At 48.8% G+C, this 21,870-nt stretch overlaps 8 protein-coding genes across 8 annotated transcripts; 5 read left to right on the top strand and 3 right to left on the bottom strand.

Moving 5' to 3' along the window:
- Nucleotides 1-155: 155 nt before the first annotated feature.
- On the top strand, nt 156-2,304 carry N7518_004065 (putative C6 transcription factor; the record flags this gene model as incomplete). The annotated part of the gene is made up of 4 exons (XM_057184992.1): nt 156-261; nt 312-444; nt 522-1,597; nt 1,664-2,304. 4 exons carry the CDS (start codon nt 156-158, stop codon nt 2,302-2,304), a joined length of 1,956 nt encoding a protein of 651 aa, XP_057041762.1.
- A 421-nt stretch (nt 2,305-2,725) lies between these two features.
- On the top strand, nt 2,726-3,506 carry N7518_004064 (uncharacterized protein; the record flags this gene model as incomplete). The annotated part of the gene is made up of 3 exons (XM_057184991.1): nt 2,726-2,805; nt 3,001-3,182; nt 3,259-3,506. The coding sequence occupies 3 exons, from the start codon at nt 2,726-2,728 to the stop codon at nt 3,504-3,506; spliced, it is 510 nt and encodes a 169-aa protein (XP_057041761.1).
- A 579-nt stretch (nt 3,507-4,085) lies between these two features.
- N7518_004063 (ChAPs family protein) lies at nt 4,086-6,553 on the bottom strand (the record flags this gene model as incomplete). The annotated part of the gene is made up of 7 exons (XM_057184990.1): nt 4,086-4,267; nt 4,326-4,700; nt 4,758-5,683; nt 5,737-6,017; nt 6,069-6,193; nt 6,275-6,404; nt 6,531-6,553. The coding sequence occupies 7 exons, from the start codon at nt 6,551-6,553 to the stop codon at nt 4,100-4,102; spliced, it is 2,028 nt and encodes a 675-aa protein (XP_057041760.1). The 3' UTR covers nt 4,086-4,099.
- Nucleotides 6,554-6,916: 363 nt separating this feature from the next.
- On the top strand, nt 6,917-12,996 carry hir3 (putative transcriptional corepressor of histone genes (Hir3); the record flags this gene model as incomplete). The annotated part of the gene is made up of 4 exons (XM_057184989.1): nt 6,917-11,160; nt 11,224-11,446; nt 11,498-11,653; nt 11,707-12,996. 4 exons carry the CDS (start codon nt 6,917-6,919, stop codon nt 12,994-12,996), a joined length of 5,913 nt encoding a protein of 1,970 aa, XP_057041759.1.
- Nucleotides 12,997-13,360: 364 nt separating this feature from the next.
- N7518_004061 (uncharacterized protein) lies at nt 13,361-16,066 on the bottom strand (the record flags this gene model as incomplete). The annotated part of the gene is made up of 6 exons (XM_057184988.1): nt 13,361-13,680; nt 13,739-13,799; nt 13,850-14,374; nt 14,431-14,558; nt 14,606-15,656; nt 15,716-16,066. The coding sequence occupies 6 exons, from the start codon at nt 16,064-16,066 to the stop codon at nt 13,361-13,363; spliced, it is 2,436 nt and encodes an 811-aa protein (XP_057041758.1).
- An 886-nt stretch (nt 16,067-16,952) lies between these two features.
- On the top strand, nt 16,953-18,129 carry N7518_004060 (putative RTA1 domain protein; the record flags this gene model as incomplete). Its single annotated transcript, XM_057184987.1, has 4 exons — nt 16,953-16,977; nt 17,027-17,126; nt 17,177-17,326; nt 17,388-18,129. 4 exons carry the CDS (start codon nt 16,953-16,955, stop codon nt 18,127-18,129), a joined length of 1,017 nt encoding a protein of 338 aa, XP_057041757.1.
- Nucleotides 18,130-18,365: 236 nt separating this feature from the next.
- Nucleotides 18,366-18,614, top strand: N7518_004059 (uncharacterized protein; the record flags this gene model as incomplete). The annotated part of the gene is made up of 1 exon (XM_057184986.1): nt 18,366-18,614. The coding sequence occupies one exon, from the start codon at nt 18,366-18,368 to the stop codon at nt 18,612-18,614; it is 249 nt and encodes an 82-aa protein (XP_057041756.1).
- A 787-nt stretch (nt 18,615-19,401) lies between these two features.
- Nucleotides 19,402-21,144, bottom strand: N7518_004058 (uncharacterized protein; the record flags this gene model as incomplete). Its single annotated transcript, XM_057184985.1, has 5 exons — nt 19,402-20,302; nt 20,352-20,681; nt 20,730-20,803; nt 20,865-20,886; nt 20,939-21,144. The coding sequence occupies 5 exons, from the start codon at nt 21,142-21,144 to the stop codon at nt 19,402-19,404; spliced, it is 1,533 nt and encodes a 510-aa protein (XP_057041755.1).
- Between the last annotated feature and the right edge of the window lie 726 nt (nt 21,145-21,870).

Below are 21,870 nucleotides of genomic sequence, written 5' to 3'. Positions count from 1 at the left end.
ATATAAACTGCAATTTATCTCTGGCTCTTCGGCGTACTCGAGTCCAGTCGCTTTACTCCGACGCTTTCCCCCCACTCGGGAGAAGATTTCTCCCCTAAACTGCGTGCCGGAGTATCACCGACTCTTCCCACTATCCTCTAGAGTAGCATCACATCATGGATACCGGTACTCCACTGAAACGATCCCCTGATGACGCTGGCCTGGAATCACCCCAAGAGAGCAAGACACGTTCTGTCCCCAAGATCTCCAAAGCTCGTGCATGTGAGTCTTCCCCACATCATCTCCAATGCCTCCTAATTAACAGGGAATAGGCGCAGAATGCAAGCGCCATAAGATTCGCTGTGAGTTTCGGTCAGGAGAGTCAACTTGTACAAAATGTACTCGCAGCGGTATCAAGTGCGTCGTAAACGACTTTTCACAGAAATTTGTTAATGATGATGGGATGTACGTGTGACCCCGCCCCGGCCCTTTGGTGAGGCTTTGGACCTATCGGGGGCGCTAATCTAATGGCGCTGGTATAGATGGAAATCACAGGCCAATGCGACTATGCAACAGCTGCAGGCGGCTGTTTCGCACCTATTGCGACAAGGCGGACTGCCTGAGCTCTCAACCTATGCTTCCGGGGAGACTCTCAATGGCCCCAGTCCTGCCGAGTCGTATCATGGCCACCCTTCCGTCAGTCGATCGCAGACACAAATCAGTCACCAGGAGGGACTGGGAGTCGTGATGGATGTTACTCGGGAGCCGTCGCCGGAGCAGGATCTCCAAGACCCAGAATTAGTGCCTGCTCCTATGCGCAGTCTATACGAGGTCACTAAATTACGGAACCTAAGAAACAATCATGTCGAGGCACCGAAACAGACATTGCTAGAGGAAGATTTCATCTCACGACGATTGATCTCCCTCCATGAAGCGGAGGAATTATTCGCGTACTTCAGTCGCACCATGAACCAGCTACTGTGGGGTGGAATAATTCTTGTACACCGCGATTTAACGTCCGTCCGTCGCGCATCGACGCTTCTTTCTGCAGCCGTTTTGACTGTCGCGGCACTTCATATTCCGAACCGCACCGAAACTTTGAACCGCTGCTACAGCGAGTATGTATCGCTCGTATCCAACATGGCCCTCACACGGGCCCACACCTTGGATGATATCCGAGGCCTCTGTGTGGGGGCATTCTGGCTATCAGAGTTGAGTTGGAAGTTGTCCGGGCATGCAGTACGAATCGCGACCGAGATGGGTCTCCATCAAAGCTATCAGCGCCTGACCCGTGGACACACGGATCAGTATGAACGCGCGCAGCTCTGGTATTTGCTTTACGTGTGCGATCATCACTTCAGTATTGCGTATGGGCGGCCACCTGTCATCCACGAGGATGTGGTGATCCGCAACTATGAGACCTTCCTCGCGCTGCCGATGATCGTCCCCGGAGACATTCGACTTTTAGCTCAAGTGGCTCTCTTTATGATCTTGACTGAGGCATATCGAATGTTTGGTAGCGACACTGAACAAACATTGACGGAGGAAGATTTTGGACAGTTGCGCGTATACAATGTCGCAGTAGACCAATGGCGACTTCTCTGGCAGCCTCGATCTGGTGAGTGACGTTTTAGCCTAATTCTCAGCAACTCTCGGTTCTAACATAACTTGGAATGCATTACAGCCGATAGCACCTATGTGCGGACTTATCCATCGAAAGGAGTGGTTCTGCACTACCATTTTGCAAAGTTCCAGCTGAACTCGCTTTCTCTTCGTGCGCTCTCACCATCCAACACACCCGTCTTCTCTATGGACCGCAAGGAATCGGCCAACATCGCAATTTCCTCCGCGATGGCATGTCTTAATATGGTTCTCGAGGAGCCTGATATTCGGGATGCGATTGTTGGCGTTCCGATCTTCACCCACACTATGGTTACATTCTCCGCTGTTTTCCTACTCAAGGTCGCAATCAATTGGAACACAGCTTACCTTAGCATCAACGCTCGACAAGTGCGACGGCTAGTTGAACGTGTGATCGAATTAATGAATTGCGTCTCTGCCGGTGATCGACATCTTACTCGACATATCGCACGTGGATTGGGCAAGATGCTTGAGCGCTTTGACTCTTGGGAGGCTTCTTGGCAATTCCAAGGAAACAACGATACTGCGCTGCAAGGCCGCGAGGTCCCTGGGGGAGCCAATGCCATGGCACAGGGATTCCCTCCACCGGATCTGATCTATGGAATGGTCGGCACATACGGATTTGGTCTTGATGAGAATCTGCTAGATCCGAGTATGGCAGATTTTGACTTTCTAACACAATGACCATGAAGACCCCCCGCAAAGCAAGGAATCGACGCAAACCTAAAAATATCAAGGATACCAAGGATATCAACATTTGGATACCATAGATGGGCACGGAATGTAAATAGTGCAAGAATCCAGGGTTGGCGACACGCACACTTCTGTCATGGACCACGCACTCCGGAGTGTAAGCTATCACCCGTGGACCTTAACCCTAAGGTCTTGTCACTCCCATGTCGTCACCGTCACTCCCGCTTATGCTCTTGGGTTTCCCCCTCCCTTCTTCTTAGAGCTCTGCTCCTCTCTATAATTACCATTCTCCCCCAAGACTCAAGGGACTTTTGCCAATTCAGAACATTCTCTCTCTCTCTCCCTTATAATTCCATCCTTCCCTACCCTCTATACTGAGTTAATTCTTACCAACCTCCTAAATATTTTTACGATGACTACCCGCAAGAGAAAGCAAGAGACTGAGGAGGAGCTCCAGGCCCTTCCTAGCGATGAGAGTGAAGAGGAGGAAGAGTGAGTTCATATGTTGTTCCATCTCGTTATCAATTCTCCCTTTCTTCGCATTCTTGCATGTCCTACGCATCATTCCACTACAATTCTGCACGGCTGTACTAGCTATGCCTCCATCACGAGACGACCTCGAAACACGTCGCGCGAAACCTCTCAAACATAATTGGTCTTTGCTAACCCGATCGCGCGTTGAATTAGGTATGAAGACTCCGAACCCGACGTAGAGGAAGGAAGCGATGAGGGAGAACAGGAAGAGGTGGAAGGAGAGTCGGAGTCTGACGAAGATGAGGAAGGGGAAGGAGAAGGAGCAGAAGAAAAACCAAAAGCAGAAGGCAAAGACAAAGGCAAAGACAAAGGCAAAGAGAAAGGCAAAGAGGATGGTACGTTTTCCCCTTAGCCTTTATGGATATCCTCTTCATCCCCAACTTTCCCACGCTTACATACACCCCTTTTCAGGCGCCCCGGCAGCCAAGAAACAGAAGACTGAAGCCATTCCCGTCGATGATGACGAGGGTTCCGAGGGCGCGAACGGCGCAAGTGGCGAACGAGACGAAGAGCCTGGTGAGGAAGACGCCGAGGAAGAGAGTGCCGCTGATACCGCCACGAAGAGTGTTCCGGCTGCCAGTGCTGCTCGAGCTAAGGACGGTGCTGTTCCTAAGGAGTCAGATCTGTCTGAAATTGAGGCGGCTGAAGAAGAGGAGTGATTTTGCTATCGAGAATTTGGTTTCTTTGCGGCAAAAAATTTATGTTGAACTAAAATACAATTCGCCCTTGAGTGGGTGATTGGATTGTTTTGCTGTGATAGTCTCCTGTATCCAACTAGAGATGCTGTGAATGTAGAGTCCTATGTGTCTATAGATTTAGGGACATCAAGTTAGTTCATGGAAGTAGCCAATCCTCGCTGTGTTCTCGGGGACTTGGAAGATGACGTGCATAGAAATCGCCGCTACTGGCTGAGTCCTATGTTTCTCTCCACAGTGGGTTCCGATGCATATACTAGCGTTGGGCAGTGAGAAGTCGAGGCCTAAATGGATACGGACCCCAAACTACTAGGGTTACTCCGTACGGGATCCACCTATCATGTTGGATGGGGCACACGACTAGATATGGAACATATAAAATATATACCATCTAAGAAAACTAACAATCGGACCAAGAGAAAGTGCAAAACAAGGGGTGTCATCAAGGGTGGTCATTAGCCCTGCCTGCGCTCCACTTTCTATCTTGATATCCAGGGGAAGGCATCAAATTGTCCTCCAACTCCAACTCAGCTTGTCTTTGATCATCGCGAACATATTCAAGTGTCGCTACCACTGCTGCGGAAGGTGGCACATAGTTGACAATACTGGTGTGTGAGGTCGAGGACGGCTTGAGGCAGGTTTGTCGCTTGGACAATGCTGCGGACCTTGACAGCACCCTCGTCCTCAATGAGCTTGCGAACTAGGAACAAAAGTTCGGGGGAGAACTGAATAGTTTATTAGTTATAGTGGTCCGAGCGATATTAGCTAGAGAAAGGAGCATACCTCGGAGTACCAGCGATATTGCCAGGCGATGAGACGGATCAATGCGCCGAGCATGCCTCTGGTGTCATTTCGCTTTTCGTACAACCTCAAGACTCCACGCATAGCCTTGGGCGAGAACCGAGTGGCGAGACAGCTCTGGTATGCCTCAATGCTTTCGTCGAAATGGTGCAGTCTCTGTGCAAGCTCACCAAGAATTTCCCACTCGGTAGGAGACTTCTTGTATTCCATTGCTTGTTGACGGGACTGGGCCATTTCGGTCCGCCAGATGGTGTAGATGCGCAGATCCTCGTAAAGTACCATAAACAGGTTATCTAGCCATCTTTCACAAAGTCGCTTGTTTCGGAATTGCGTGTATGAAGCGTGAGATGGGTCGGGCTGTGACACAAACAGTTAGCTCATTATGAAATTCGTCCAGATGTGTTTGAAACATACATCTTCCTTGCCAGACTTGGCAACTTCAGATGCTACTGTTTGCTCCGGTCGCTCGAGGGGGCTTTCAGGGTGACTGTCTCCCGCATCTCCATTAGTAGTTTCTTCCGAAGACGGCTCGCTCGAGTCAGGGCCAGCCACAGAGCCAGAGTCATCTTCGTTGGCGGGGCTGTTGCCGTTCGTAGCGGGCTTAGGAACATGTTGTCGCTCAACACGGTATTCTTCTTCCATCACGAAGACCTGGCTGCGAGCCTTGAGTAACTGATCCCATCCAATGGCAGCAGCGATTTTTGTCAGAAGATTGTACGCCTTTAAGAAAGTACCTTGGTAACTAGCAGCATGGATCTTTCGAAGCGAGGGGTGAACATAGTCGTGAGGGTCTCCCTGTTTTGGCTGGCCTTCGTCGATTTCATCGAGAAGGCTTTCAGCAAGAATTGGGAGCATGATGCGTGACGGTTGTGGCATGCGAGGGGTATCTTTATCTTGATAGGTGAACATGGGGCACGAGTTGAGAGTCAGAAGCGCCAAGTCCCAGCGTTCCATACCGACATATACCTCTGCGAGGCGAGCCCATGTACTAAATTCGCTTGGAGCTGCAGTAACTGCACGCTTAGCGCACTCAAGCGCCATTTCGCTTTCGCCTTTGCTTTGACAGAAACTAGCCTGGCAATCAAGAAGAGCATAGTCCATCGGAACATCCTGCAAAGCGTCGTACATGAGGCGTACCGCTTGCACCTCCTCGTCTGCCATAATCTGTACACGAGCCAGTAGGGACGAAACCTCTACATCCTTTGTGCGGAGCTTCTCAAACAAGTTGATTCCAGATGTATAACGGCCAGTCGTGTGTATGTATTTGAGGATGCCGGTTGTGAGGTGGTTGCTCACAGTGTTAGGGACTTGGGTTTCGGGGTCAGAGCTCAGTTGGCGGCCTGAAATGTTGTTAGTCAGAGACACAGCAGGCAAATTGGTTCGATATCTATACCCAAGAAGAACAGCTTTTCGGCAGCATCTAAGAATTTGTGCTCCATCTCCGTGTTTGTCACGGGGTTGAATCGTCGAACTCCAACAATCTTCTTGACAGAATCTCCACTTCCGTCGTCCGCATAGAGATAAGCCCTCAGAACGGCGCAAAGGAAGGTCTCAAGCCAAAGAGCCTCAGTAGCAACTCGCTTGTCACCGCGCTCATCAATGCAGTAGCTCTCCAAGCTTCCGGGGATTTTGACTTCGACGCGCATATCGAGATGGGAGAATGCATTGTAGCAACTGTATAGACATCAGCATGGGAACCCAACACTGTACCAAATAGATTCTAACCAGTAAATCCCCGATACCACTTTATGCGTCTTGTCGAGGGGAGAGAATGTGAGGGTATTAACATAGGCGGCTAAGCTAGCGGACGAGGAGGCGTCGATTCCGGTGACATGGTGATAAAGTCCGGTCTGCGATCGATAGAAAATCAATCGATTGTTCACAGATGAAAGATTGTATCATGAAAGAAAAGTTGGTATCTTCTAACCTACCTGGCGAGTGGAATTGGCCTTAGGCTGCTTCACCAAATAGACCAAGTCTGGAGGGCCTAATTCTCGCAAGCTCTGCAAGGACTCCGTTCGCGCATCGACGGCAACATAGATATCCTCCTCCTCATGGATCCTAAATTATGTTCTCAATGTCAGTCACACCTCCTGTAATTTTCGTAGTGGCAACTCTCGACAATCTCGAACAATGGCCATGCATACGCAACCCGGGGAACACGTAAATGGGGAGATGAGCACATACTCAGGAACAGCGGGCGCGACCATGGCACCTGCACAAGCGCGATGGAATCGAAGATGAGGGTATCTAAATGCAATGAATGCTGCGTGAATCGTAAGACGTTTCAGGGGTTGCGCTGAGGGGAAAGCGAAGAGTGATCTAGAATACCCCAACTGTTGTTACTCTCTAAGAAAAGGGTTCCAGGCCACAAGGCACCCAGGCACCCAGGCCCCAAATCACTTTCCCCGATTGGTGCAACGCGTGATAACGTCCATGGGTGCTGTCCGCGATAACCAATTGATTTGCTTCTTGCCCGCATCTAGTCTAGGGTCTCAGTATCCTCCCCGATGCTGTCGCCAGATTTCTCTTTTTCAGCTAAGATTTGAGGGACCCTACGTGGAGCTCATACCATGTCGAGCTGGGTGGCATTGAATGTGGAGCCCGATGAGGCTGTCGAAGAGGAAGTTGACGACACCAAGGAGCTTCAGATCGAGGAAGCTTTGAAGCTTTACCATGGTGCCCTGAAACTGCATTCACAAGGGCCAGAGCATTATTCCCAGGCTGCAGAGGCCTATCAAGCTCTTCTCAATTCGGATATCTTCAAATACCCAGAGTCGATCTCTGATTTCAAAAGGGGTGCATTCGACGATGTGCAAGATGAACTTGCTACAGAATCAATCGCTGAGTTCAACGTCAACGACTCTACCTCTAGTCTATTCCAAACGCTTTATCTGTCCTATAAAAATCACGGCAAATTCGTCCTCGATTCAGTACAAGACTCCATACGAACCGCGCCACAGACCCCCGAATCCGAGCAGGAAACACAAAGGAAGTTGACGGAGGCATCAAGGAAGGCTTTAGGGTCTTTTGGGGATGCCTTGGAACGTGACGACTCAGATCTCAACCTCTGGAGGCAAAGCGCAAGACTCAGCAGTTCCTTAAACAGCTACCGTTTGTCTCGGTATTGCTTGGAAAGTGTGCTAGCGGACGATGACAATCGCTTGGAACTAAGGTCAGAGCAGCTTGGCCTAGAGGAGATATTCGCGGAGCAACGCTTGCGGAGCACGCTGCAGTCCCTCTTCGACAAGTTATCTGCGTCGCAAATCCCCGCCCAGAGGCCAAAAAAAGCATTATTGAAATACCTCAAACAGCATGAGGATCCATATCCGAATTTGCCCGCCCTTCCTGCCGATTTACGCTGCCTAAATCCGACAAAGGGCCCTCTTGCCCTGCACGCTTTCCGCCGAGAGATAAATCCTGCCGACTCGACCTGGGAGTCAGTTGGCAAGGCGCTTCTCCAAACACTTGACGATGAAGATAATGACTCGCTCGCTGCGGTTCCCACTCGGTCCATCGGTATTATCCTACCAGCAATAAACTCCCAAGATCCAACCACACCCACACACAATGCGGAGGACACGGAAATGGCTATAGATAACGAGGGACACAAGGGTTGTAATGAGGTTGCCGACGTGATGCTTGAGGCAACCGAAAGTAATGGCAAGCCCGAAGAAAATTTACTTCAGCTAACGAAAGAGCCCTCTGAGCGAGGCGAGGAACAATCGTCCATCGATCAGAGTGCTGAAAAGCAATTGATGGAGTCGTTGGAACGTCAATCAACGCAGCCACAAGATCAACAGGCCGAACAAGATGGGACTCATGCAGAAGAAGTTGACACGAACTCTATAGTGCACGTCCGCAAAAGATCGTCTGCGTCGGCTGCGAACGAAGAACCGGAGGGCGGCCGCATGAAAAGCAGACGGACCCGAGCCCGAGAGTCAAATGCCGACACTCTACCACCTGAAGAAGTTGCATTCGATCAAGACAAGTATTACGAAGACCGTCTTGAGGTTTTTGTCAATGCCGATGATTGGATGTTTAGCACTGTCGACTCCCTCTTCTCGAAGATCGGTATCGATGTACTCGGTAGCGTTGAAGACCTAAGAGAAAAGTGCTCTGCGAATGACTCAAGCGATACACCCCAAGATATTGAGACGCGATTGTTTCGGGATCTCCGAGGGCTCATGAAGACATGGGATGACGAAAAGTCTCGATTGATGCAGCAGAAAGACGATTTATCTCCGCTGAAGGACATCCGTGGCACAAGCAAGTCGGGATTGGCTGTTTTCCTTGAGCACTCAAGAAAAGGTGCTTGGAAGCCAGTTATCGAGGAAGAGCTTCCTTCCGGGGAGCAACTTTATAATTTTTCCAATGCCATCAACTCTGACTGGCTACATTCCCATGAAACTTTGTTCGAATGGCTAAAGTGTCTTCTCATGCCGGATTTCGGCCAAGAGACTTCGAACTGGTCGACGGCAAAATCGACTTACGTCAATTTTCTGTGGCCAAAAGACCTAAAGAAGACAGTGGTAGAGATTCTAGTTCGGGAGGATGAATTTACCTACCGGACGTGCAGCGAACTGATTGCGAATCTTGAAGCTCGAATTCTTGGCTCAAGCAATAGAGCTCCATTTGAGTATAAGGCTAAAGACCTCTTCGAACTTGAGATGATACAAACCATCTACGAGCTTCATCTAGATGTTTTTGCTTCGGTTGAGAATATTGGCAGTGAGACAGACCAAGAAACAAAACTCGCACAGCGTGATCGGCTGGCTCGCTGGGGTATGCTAGCCCGGTCATCCATAGATCATTTTATCAACCACAGCCCATCCGGCGAATCCCAATCAAACCTCACTTTGCGCCATTTGTGGGCATCGGCATTCCATGTCAATCTTGCCGGGGACGCACAGCGAGAACATATCTTGCTCTGTCTCCAAGACCTGAAGCAGATACTTCAGTCCCTTGGAGACCCAAGTGTCACTCTCATAAATAATGCTACGATGTCAGAATTGTCCGCTGCTGTGATAGACCAGGAGGTCTTGAAGCTCAAGTGCATGGACTTTTTCGCCAAGGTATTCAACTCAGACTCTGAGGATCCCGTGACTCTCATCGAAGCAATAGAGCCAATTCTTGAGCCCTCGTCGATCGAGTATGCTGAAATGCCAACCGAGAGTGACATGAACCACCCTACCTCACATCTCGCTGAGATGGCTGCCTTCCTCGATAGAGGAGATGCTACATTGCGACTATTCCTCTGGCGCCGACTCCAGGAGGCATACCAAGCCATTGACTACCCTCCTAAAGTTGTCTCTTGCTATTTACGAAGCATCGAAGTGATAATGGCAGAACTCGAGGCAGCGAAACACGGTGAGGAAACAAGCCAACATCGTCAAGTAGCTCTGTTGGGCTGGCTGAAAGCCCTCGATGGCATTGTGGCCAAGGCTATACTGCTTATTCTCGAAGATTCGGAACAAGCATTTGACTGTCTCGACATGGAGCATTTGCAAACCTCAATATCTGCTATAGCCCGCCTCGTGAGGCTTCTACATAGCTTTATCCTTTACGAGGACTCGGTGCGAGTAGGGCAGATTTCCGGTCGCGACTTCCGAGGCTCGTTGGCGAAATCGCTAGAAAACATGAAAGAAAAAATGCGAGAGCTGTATGTTCGATGCTGGATCTTACAATATACCCTCTTCATGGAAGCGATTGCTCAGAACAAGGAGCTTTTCAATGATCCGCTTGAAGACCGCATTCATTTCCTTCGTTCCGTCCATAATGCATTGGGCGTTCGATCGATGTGCAGATATTCGCAAAAGAAGTTCTTGAAACTTCTGAAGTCGGAGCTCTTTGGCCTTGAAACCAAGGGTGATTATGAATTTGATGTCTGTCAAATACTTCTCGACCTACATGGTATCAAATTCTCTGCATTCGATGGGACTGTGGATCATGGATGTCCTCCGGAGAAATTAGATCGCCCTACAGCGATCATGATGATCGACTTTGTTCTGCAACAAGCCAACAAGATGAATATGAAGGACTTGTTCAAGTCTGAATTGAAGACTACCATCGAGAAGATGCAGCAAGCGATTGGCCCCACTAAGGCTTCTTCACAGACACCTCAGTTGACTTTCAATCGTCGCCTTGTGAATGTATATCTTAAAGCTCCAATCAACCCATCCAATCTTCTCCGTGCTGTTCAGGGTATTACAGAGCTTTCGACGACGATAGTTCCTACCGAGAACGCGAAGATCGCTTCGAAGGGGTGGTTCTTCCTTCTCGGCCATGCCGCACTCACCAAGTTCCGATCCCAGAAACGTCTCAGCCCTGGTCCAACAAGCGAGCTTGATGACGCCATCGGGTTCTTTAGACAAGACCTGGATCATGGAACAGACAGATGGGAAACCTGGTATAGGCTTGCCCAAACCTATGACTCAAAGCTTGATGAAGACATTACATGGACAGCTGATAAGATTAATAACAACCGGTCGGACTTGGCAGCACTGCAGCGAAATGCCATTCATTGTTATGCCATGGCTGTTTCAACAGCAATGAGGACTGCAGAGCCAACGGCAGAGACTAGAGAAGCGATGTCAGATCTTTACTCCGACTTTGGTATCCGCCTCTACTCATCCTCTCGCGAGCCGCTGTCCATGGGGGTCTTCAGTGTTGTAGACTTCCCTCGTCATTACAGCAGCGAGGTGAGCCAACAAATGTACAAGGGAACGCCTTTCAAGGAGATGTCGGCTTATTCCACGTGGAATTTTGCTAGCAACCTTCTCAAACGGGCAGCTGTTGACAAGTCTAAGCGATGGATGTAAGTGGTTTCAACGGGACTTTACAGACCTGGGACATTAGAAAGAGTACTAACACTCAATAGGACTCACTACACGCTTGGCAAATGTCTTTGGAAAATGTTCACCAGCGATGATTCCTTGAGAACGACCCCAAAAAAGGTCGAAGTGAAAGAGGTGATAAATGCTATTCTCGATGCCATTGCTGCACTTCCGCAGCGAAGAGACTCACGCTCTGATCCTATCTTTGAGCCACATTTCAAACTCTTCTCTTTTGTGCACAAACTTGTTCGTCGAGGAAACATGACGGTAAGTTGTATCGCTCCTGATATGAAGGACCCATTCTAATAGCAATATCAGCCCACCGAAGGAAGCAAGACCCTCCTTGCAACTCCCTGGGCCCGTAAGATCGACCCCCCTGAGAATATGGAGGGTTGGAACACATACATACTCGAAGTCCTTCGGAAGTACAAGAGCGCTGACAAGTCTAACTGGCATCATCGTATGGGTGTAAAGGTATATCACCCGCACCTTGATCTTTTTTTGTTCATACTGCTTACAACCCATAGGCTGCGCATATCATTTACGACGACCAGCAAAACGCGACCGCTGCCATTGCTGCCAAGCAGGAACTTTCCCAAATATTCACCAAGACACTTACGATCCAGGTCTGGCGGCCAGAATTTGAACGTCCGGGTCGACATTTCGTTTACACGACCCGCTACGTGTACTTTTTTGTTGGCCTGCTTGACCAGCTTGACGATCGTGCAAGCTTAGATCAACTTTTGCGCCGTGTGAGAAAGAAGCAAGGCGATTTCTTCAACCACACCAAGCTGTGGGAAGACATTTGCCTAACTTACGCAAAGATCATCCGCCGCGCAGCCAAAATCAATGAAGGTCACGAAGAAAGCGTATTCAAACCAATCGGATGGGAAGAGTTCTCTACCAAGACAGCTCGCCTGGAAAGCCTACCTCACCTGGGGCCAGAGAGCCAGGCCGTCTTGGAACTGCTCCGAGATGCCCTAGAGCTAAAGAAGCTCAACAACAACCTCATGAAAATCACCATGTTCGAAGACCTGATCGCAGACCTCTACGCCCGACTCTACGAAATCAACACGCCCCACCTGGTCGAACAACCAACCGAGGAAAATAAAGAAAAGATGAAAGTCGACCACGTTCTCACGTTAGGCGACGGCCTTCCCGAGACCTCAACTGCTCCAACATTCATTCCAGTATCTGATAACCCGGCACCACGCGGCCGGACAAAGGGAATCGCCCGCCGCGACATCCAAAAACGCGCCGACACAATCGTGAACACGAAGCTGGCTCCCCGGGCCGTGGCGAGTAAAATAATTGCTGCGGGCGAGACGGAGCCACCTGCGACTCCGCAGGGTGTTGGGCATACTGCTGCCGGGCCGAGTTCGGCGTCTCGTGGTTCAGCCAAGCAGATTTCTGTTACTGGGGATGACTCGGTTGAGCAGAGAGATGAGCATGGCAGTGCTGACGAGACTGAGCTGAGCGAGAATGAGGACACGAAGCTAGGTGATGAGGGGGCCTCGGCGCTTTTCCCTCATGTCACTGATGCAGAGGAAGGGGGGACCGGTGATGAAGGTGCGGATGAAGGGGACGGCGAGGACGATGAGGGTGATCATGAGAATGAAGGCGAAGAAGGGGAGGGTGATAGGGACGAGGATGAGGAGATGCAGGATGATGGAACAAAGTTGGAGGAAGAACACAAAGAGAAGAGAGAGATCCACACTGCCGATCAATCTGCCAATGATACTGAGATTGAGCATGTCGCTGACAAGCGAGATACCGAGAAACAAGATGCCATGGACATTACGCCCTCTGAGTCCTGAGGAATCTGCTTTACAATCCAGGAGTGGGCTTGCTTTCTTTTTTTTCTTTCCGGTTTATGGAGCACATGGGGTGTTCTTCCCAGGACAGGATCTATTTGACCTATAGGATAGGATGGCGTTAAGAGACAGATGGCTTAAATGGCTTACGAGCTACCGTGTACAATATTCGCAAAATCCAAATCTGGGATTGTGGAAATGAAATATGAACATTTATTAAACAAAGGATCGATTGCTCCAAACGCCTTAGCCAAGGGATATCATTCCGTATTAACCAAAATAAAACATAGGAATTAAAAGCTTGAGTATCTCAAAGCACAAGAAGAATAAATCGTAACAGTCATGACGGAGTAGAGGATACGGCAGCTTAGATCTGGTCCTCTGGGGCGAGGTCCCATTTTCGAGTTCCCATCTTCCTCGTCTTCTTGATAGGCGAGGATCCTGGCGATGGAGGAGCAAACATGGTATCTGCAAGCTTCAATTGATCCATGCGTTGCAAAGCGTTTTCAACATCGCTACCGCGGCCGAGGGGATTAGACCGCGCGGACGTGGCATTCTTGGGTCTATTCTTTCTTGTCGGGGATTGGTTGTGCATCTCACGCTCAAAAGCGGCGAGTTTGCGGCGAAGCTGGTCATTTTCTTGCTCAAGCTCTTCCACTCGTTCGTTCGACGCCAAATCCTCAAAGACTGGAGAGAAAGGTCAGTTTAAGAGTTATCATATTTCGCTCCTCATGGGCAGACTTACTTTGGAATCCGCGGGATACAAGCTCAACCTTCTTGTCGATGTGCTCGTCATTGCGACCGATCTAGTTTTATTAGCATTTGGCAAGTTTTGAGCTGATCCACGGCTACGAACCTGCTCATCCCATGCTCTCTGCCAGCGTCGCCTTTCTTCTTCCATTTTCTCATCCATCTCTGCCCAGCATTCTTCTCGCACATCTTGCTCGATCATAAGACATCTTTCTTCGGCAGCGCTTAATCTCATCTCAACATCAGCCCGTGTAATCTCTTCTTCGGCTAGCTTGACAGCAAGGCCGTGACAATCGCGTGTGAGGCGTGTGATCTCAGCAGCAGCTCTCTCGAGCTCTTCGGCTGAATCAAAATTTGGCGAAGTGGAGCCACTGATTGAGCGGTGACTGCCAGAAGCGGCAGACAAAATAGATTCACAGATCGAGGGAATTCTAGGAACCGTAACCTCACGAGCCAATGCGGAGTAACGCAAAATTTGGGAGGTGGCGTTGAAATCACCCACAGGGTCAGCGGTGACGATCATGATAGCCTTCTGGGGATATTGGCCTCTGGACATCTGGTGAGATGATGGGAATGAATTCGAAAACAGAAGCTCGGTCAATTTGCACTGTCTGTAAGGAACGAGAGCGGTCTTTGTAGGTTAGCAGCTGCCAAAAAGAGCACACTGACTATGAGTTCAAAACATACCTTCATTCCATCCTGTATGTTGCTTTGCATCTGCAGGCATTGGCCGAGGTACATCAAACTTTCGTTAATCTTGCCGGCCTCAGCAAGTGTGGCACCAGCTGTCTTTGCTGTTCTCGCACGCTCGGAGCCTAGATTGATTAGTTACAGACTTACAGTAAGAATGTAATCTACTTACCAGCGAGATCCACAACTGTGAGGGCGTTTCCAGCCCAGTTGTGTTCACCAGTTCGCTTTGAGTATGTCCGCTTCTTGACTTCCAGGGAAAAGAAGCCATGGCTTCGAGAGCTAACGCTATTCATTCCAGTGCCAGTTACCTTGCGTTCAGTTAAACCAACGTCCAAAATGGCCAGTGCTTCCTCATAGCTGCTGCAAGCAATTTTGCGTAGCCCGGCAACCAGTTTCCGATCTGGTGAGCCTTCGGTAGACTTGAAGAGCAAGGGACGTCGCCGATCCTTTTGGTTATTTCCGCGGGACATGGTACCCTGACCCGAGGCAATTGATGGAGACAGAAGATCAAAGATCCGGTCATTGTATACTTCGTACATTGACACCAAAACGACATAGTCGGCATTTGAGTCCATATCTACAGTTAGGTGGCTCATGTCGGGCAGCCTAGGAAGGGCGCATGGTCGTTCACGTATGTGACGGCGAGGAAAGTTCAAGGCAGGCGTGGGTTCCTTGAAGACATAAAGTCGAGATTTAGCTGATTTGGGCTCAAATAGATTGCAGTGGGTGTAGGGGATAGGATTAGAAAATCCTGGGGTGATCCATCCAGAGGGCTCAGTTGAGACCTGGCCAAGGCCAGATCCAGCAGCGTCATGGGGACTGGTAATATGAGACAAATCCATCTTGTGGGGGCTTCCAGATTTAGATCTCAGTCTTGGGAGAAACGATCCAGGGGTACGTGGTCGTGGGGTTGGGGATCCTTGGGGGGAGTTCAGGGTAAAGGGGTTTCGTACCGTCAAAGGGGTATTGGCGCGAGATGGGCTCATCGGTGTTTGCGCTCTCGATGTACGTCCGTTTGGTTCGCCATATACAGCTTCCAGAAATGTTTGGGCGGAGAACAATTGGGCTTCAGAAGCGTCCGCGACAGCCAGCGAGGCAAGCATCACAGGGGTAATGCTACCATGATCAGTCTTATTTGTCGACTCTAAAGAGCGGAAGATAACGTCAAGTGCCATTTGGGTCATTCCTCGTTGGGTTTTGGATCCTAAAATGGTGTGGCTCTGTGTATGATCAACCCGTTAGCTTGGTTATCGCGATATTACAATACACGGGATTAGACCTTTCCACTGCCTGTGACTCCCAGGGTAGCCACTAGGCCATCTCGGTTCTCCTTCAATACTCCACGTATGATGGGCTCCATCCCAGTGTCATGGAAGACATCCAGTTGCGAGGCGGTCTCCTCGAAGACCTTTGTGAAACCAAACCTCTCGACGGCGCGCTTTCTCGTGTCATTTGGTGGTTGAAGAGTAACATGTGTTGATGCAGGCGAGACGATCTCTGTTTCCTCCTGCGAAGCCTCTGGCGCCTCAACGTTCAAAAAGCGGTCACATTCATTGGGGTTTGGGGTCATCGGGGGGCGTAACCGAAGGTAAACTTGGAACAGCGATGTCTGGGGCTGTTTTGGCGGCATTTTGGGCGGCTCGTGAGTATCTAGACAACACGCAGGTGACGTTGACCTTCGAAGGTGTGCGGGTCGCGCGATCAAACTGGAAAGTCCAGAACATCCACAGATCAACATCGCGCTTACCGCTTTGGGCTATCAGTCACCCCGACAACAGCAAGATCACGTGCAACTATGTATGTGGGAAAGAATGAATCGGACAGCAGTGGCCTCTCGTCACGCATATCAGTACAGTTTAAGCGTTTAATCGTATTACAAAATGTACAGGCAAACCCAGTGGAGTACTGGTGGTGATAGACTGCGGTAGCCATATGATTCCACGACAGGGCATCTTCCCGGCCCTCTTGCTTCAAAGCTATTCCATTTTTACATGCCCATTTTTATCAACCTCTCTACGGAGTACTATGTATACGTTAGGAGTTGAACTAAATTGATGACGCTGAAGGCCTATCCCATGCACTTCAAGCAAGCGAAAACGAGATTACTTATGTTGGATTAGCGTGATAAAGTTGGCGAATCATAAGTCGAAGATCTGTGGCAGTGAGCCTCGTATTAGGAGCATAGCGCAGAGGCAAATACGAGGTCATTTTAGGCCCAAGCATAGATTGGCTGTGACTACTCCGTATTATTCGTAAATCTAGGAAATTTGAGGAGCCATGTAGCCAAAATAAAGTTCATGAGGCTTTTGAAGGAATACGAACTTACCTAAAGTGAACAGTGCCCATACAGTTGTTGTATATATATGTGTCTAACGTCCCCTACCTACATAGTGTGGTGAATTAGTTTGAGTATACTCATACTGTCCAACTTACCATCAATTACATCAACTACACAGTGCGGTGTTTTTACGCAAATCGATCGTTCGCACCAAGCAATATATAGATCTACAACAACTATGCTCGAACCAAGGTCATCTTATCGTAAGTCGCCCAAGTCAATCACGATTGATAGTTTATCTGACAAACAAAGAGGAGGGAAGCTTGTGGTTCTATGCACCCAACAAAGGCGCTGCAATTGCCTTTGCGATTCTCTTCGCTATCTCTGGCGGCATCCATGCATATCAATCCTTGTATGTGACCCCTACTCATTATGAAACTCCAAATTAACCAGATCCCCCAGCAAATATAAGTCCTGGAAAGTCACCGGACTTCTTCCATGGTCTGCCCTTCTGTTCACGGGAGGCTTCATCACGCGGACTATTGGAGCGTTCGGGCAGTGGGGAAATATAGGCATCTATATAGCAAGCACTGTGCTTCTGCTCGCCGGACCGTAAGGAGTATCCAGCCCATAATGGGATACGCTACTGACAACCAATCTTCGATTATTCTAGACCAGTATATGAGGGTGCTAACTTCTTCATTTTGGGCCGCATACTCTACTACATCCCATACCACTCCCCAATCCATCCGGGCCGCGTATTCACAACCTTCATAGCCCTAGGTGTGGCCATCGAGAGCATTACCGCAAACGGAGCGGCCCGAGTCGCAAGTGCAAACTCTAGTGTTAGCTCGCAAAACATAGGCAAGGCGCTACTGAAGGCGGCGCTTATCATGCAAATCGTTCTAATGACAGGCTTTGTGGCCTTGGCGGGCCGATTCCACTTCAACTGCGCCCGAGGAGGCGTATTGAACCACAAGACCAAGCATGCACTACTGGTGTTATACTGCAGTTGTACCCTCATCACGATTCGTACCATCTATCGCACAGTGGAATACTTTACTGCCGCGAGTCTGAATGCCTACACTGACCTCGAGAATATCAGTCCTGTATTGAAACAGGAATGGTACTTTTGGATCTTTGAGGTTGTGCTCATGTATAGCAATACCACTTTGCTGAATGTCTTTCATCCCATGCGCTGGCTTCCGCGATCAAACAAGATTTATCTCGCTGAAGATGGCGTCAACGAGATTGAGGGCCCTGGCTATGATGATCCCCGTCATTGGCTCCAGACTTTTGTCGATCCATTTGATATCTATGGACTGATCGTTAATCGAGGCAAGAAAGAGAAGTATTGGGAATCGAGTCTGACTCGGAGAGAGGATACCACCATTAAGACCACTGAAGGGGCATAGGTGCATTTTATGTTGATATATCTCCTTTCTTATGTTCAGTAAGTTATTATGATGTTTACCTTTTGTTGGTCTGGTCCTTATAGTCTGTATCTCAAATGCTTTGTAGAATGTTCCCTTGAGAAACACAATTCAATCATTGGCGTTTTATCTCAAGCCCTATTGATCCAGCTATTCTTAATGGGCCTTCCTATGACAATGGGGCTTTCCTATCCCGCCCATCGCTAAGAACTCAAGGAATGTCTGTGGCTAAGGAACCTGACTGGTGGCTCTCTCCAGCCGATATCTTTAATGGGATGGGTGGGGGGGCGGGATTCCCTACCCTGGCCCTTGAAGTCGGCGTATCAGAATCCTACTCCCAGCTATGCAAGGACGCCCAGTGGTGGTATAGCAACTCTGACCATCTCACCAAGTGCGTCGTTATTGTGGTGGTCACGTGCCGATCACATGCCGATGTCTGGTTTGTCAGGCTTCACCTAGCTATTTAGCTAACTAGATCTCGATCGTTGTAGAGAATCTAACCTTCTTCATACTTCTCTCTCGCTCCAAGAGTTATCATCACCACTACTCGCAAGCCAACATGGCGAGTAGACGTGGAGGTATGGTCCGAAGGACCTTCCCCAAATCCGTATAAGACCCGAAATCACATGGATACCTCTTTCCGACCAACACAGAGAGTTACGTACCGAGATGGGCAAATCCATGGTACACCTTTGGTGCTCAACTTTGAAAGCATCTTCTGCAGACCCCGAAATCAACACGAAGGGGATATTATCATCGGCGTGCAGTCCTTGGAAGCTATGTGCCAACAAGTTTGTTCTTAACTCCTCGCTTCGTCTGCCTATGACTGGCTCATGCAAAATGACTACATCAATCTGGGCTACGCGGAGGTATCTCTTGCTGTTTTTCTCATTTCTTCCCGGTTTTCTCTCTTATGTCCTACTTTTTTCATTGCTTAACATCAACTTTTGCCGGAAGAAAGATCGCTCGGTGCTTGAGCTCCTAGGGTCTGTTTTTATCTCACCAATCACATTACTGATAGCACAAAATGTCTGAGAGCTCCTAGGAAGTCCTATCATACTTCATTTAGTTATGACGAGGTATTTTCTGACTACTAGTCAGAATATCTAGGCAAATGAGGGGCCGCAAATTCGGTTTTAGGCGGCTAGATCATTCAGTTGACATGGTCTATAGGCCTTTTTGCGGGTATTTTGGTCGCTAGAGCTGAAGTCGTATTGCTAGGAGTAAGCGGCAGATAGTAACTAAGCCCCAAGCTCACCAATCTTCTTTTTCTTTACCCAGCTCCTCCTGAATTTCCCAGCTATATCGAGCAAACTTGCTCGCCCGACGAATCCGCTCTCCATAAAAGATAAACACAGGCGGTACTATACAAAATGCAGTTGCCACAGCGGCAAGCACAGACATAGCAAGATTATTCCCCAACCGATTAAACATCTGCGTCGTAAACAGCGGAAAGACACCCGACAGCAACGCTCGCACGAATGCAACAGCAGCGGTAGCACTGGCCGAGTAACTCAGATAAGCATCGGAGATATAGCCGTACAGCACGGTATCCATTTCCGTCAGCGCATAGCCTACCAGAACGAGGGAAAGTGTGGGCACAATCCATGGAGTTTGGGTCCCAGGTGGAATAGTCCAGGCGAACCACCATAGACCAATCGCCAAGAATGGACCACCAAGTCCTAGCCCGACGAGCTTATATTCTGGCTTAATTGGGCGTCCTTGCCTGCGGAAATGGTTGAGAATGTAGCTGTCTAGCACACGGGTCAATGTGCTGAGGCAAGTTCCCAGGCCGATAGCAACGAATATCAGTGAAGCGTCGGTTTTTGCAAATCCCATTGACTCGTAGATGGGTTGGAGGGCTTCAGTGAAGATGTAGATGAGGGACATGGCGATGGAGATCATCATTGCGATGACGAAAATGATAGGCTCTTGGAAAAACAGCTGGGCTGGACGAAATAGGGCTTCTTTTAAAAATGTATTGAGATCCGGGATATGGTCGTGGTTGAGTGGCGGTGGAATATATTGCACAGTCATATCGGTGACCCGTTTCACTTCGGACGCCAGCAACAAGGAAGGTCGTGATTCGCGAATAAAGCAGAGACCACCCGTAATTGCAGTAATAATGATGGCGAAGATATAGAAGTTCCATCGCCTAGGGAGTTGTGAGAAATTGACATAGACCATAGTTGAGTGCTACATACCAATCAAGACCTGCAATAATATAGCTGCTCATAATAGGTCCAAGAATGAGCCCAATATTTGAAGCAATTGTCCAATAGTACATGGTCCATATTCGAGCATGCGAGTTGAACATGTCCTCGATGCTGCCGCCGATGATGGTATAAGGGATCGCGGAAAGAAGCCCGGCGACGATGCGCATGATGATAATGACCGGCATTGAACGGACGAGACCGATTATCATACAGCAAATGGCGCTGAGACCACTGCTCACAATATACATGTTCTTGCGCCCAAATGTCTCCGACCACGGGGGAAATAAGATGGTACCTACCACCTGGCCGAGAAGAAATCTGCTTAATGTTAGGTACGCAAAGTAGACTAAGACCAACTGATCTCACATTGTGACAAATATAAAGATCGAGAGCGTTTCACTGATATGGTATTCATGTTTGGCTTGTGCGGCAGCTGCCGACTAGAAAAGACTAGGGTTAGCTCGGCAATAAGGTAGGTCATGGATAGCTTTATGGACTCACACCTGCGGTACTAGATGCTGTTCTAGTATTGTTAGCTTATTAAAAAACAACACTGAGTTTTAGTCTGGTCACACATAAAAAGATCCAAGATACAGATAAGGACAATATCGTAAGTCTTTCGTAGGCTAGACCAATTTCGAGGATGCCTTGGGTGATCTCGCAACCATCGCACATATTTCCCATCGGGGGTAAGCTCAAGATAATGGCCATGCAGGAGCTCAATGGCTGAAGCTTTGGGCTCACCTGTCGATAAAGTTGATTCCGAGGAGATAGACTGCATATTGAAGCAAACCATAGAAATGATAACGAATAATGTGCGACTGGGTCACCCTTGTCTGCAGTACATCAGTCCTGTGTGAAAGCTGATCTAAAAGTGGGATTCGAGCTTTTATCATCTTGAAAATGCTTCTGCTCGGACATTTTTATGCAACCCTTGCCCCGAAGAATGAAACCCCTTGCAATCTGCACAGTGGGGTCTTTAGAGCTCAGTCGGCGATAGATACGCGCGCGTCAATCACCTAAAATATCCCCAGGAATTTTACCTATAATCTACCAGATTTCCATCTGCTGATAGGCGGGTTAGCTGAGACATGGTAGGTAGATCGGGCTACATGTTTGAAATCAAGTCTATACCTCAAACATCACTACCATGTATGTAATTGGCCATCGTATAGTGCGGAGAATGACCACAATTTCAGCCATGAGACATAGTCTAGTGACTTGATTTCTAGGGATGGCTGTCTTCAACATTCTTCATAGTGGCTTTTCGCGCAGCCCAAAAGGTGAAACTCTTGGAAAAATCAGGGAAAAATAGACAAAAAGAATCTGCTTATGATGTCAAGCTATGTATTATTTTCTATAAGGAATATCAAACGAGCTGTGGCCATATCCCAGACAATGAAAAACAGCCATTGACCGATGATGTCCGAGGATGTCCGGAGGGTCTTGTATGGTCTGCAAGAGCCTAGGATTTGTATGTCATTGCTTAAATCTAACATAACAAATA

Source organism: Penicillium psychrosexuale (genome assembly GCF_028828465.1).
Source record: "Penicillium psychrosexuale strain IBT 29551 chromosome Unknown utg000003l, whole genome shotgun sequence".
Lineage (NCBI taxonomy): Eukaryota > Fungi > Ascomycota > Eurotiomycetes > Eurotiales > Aspergillaceae > Penicillium > Penicillium psychrosexuale.
This window is presented reverse-complemented; position numbering and strand designations above follow the sequence as displayed.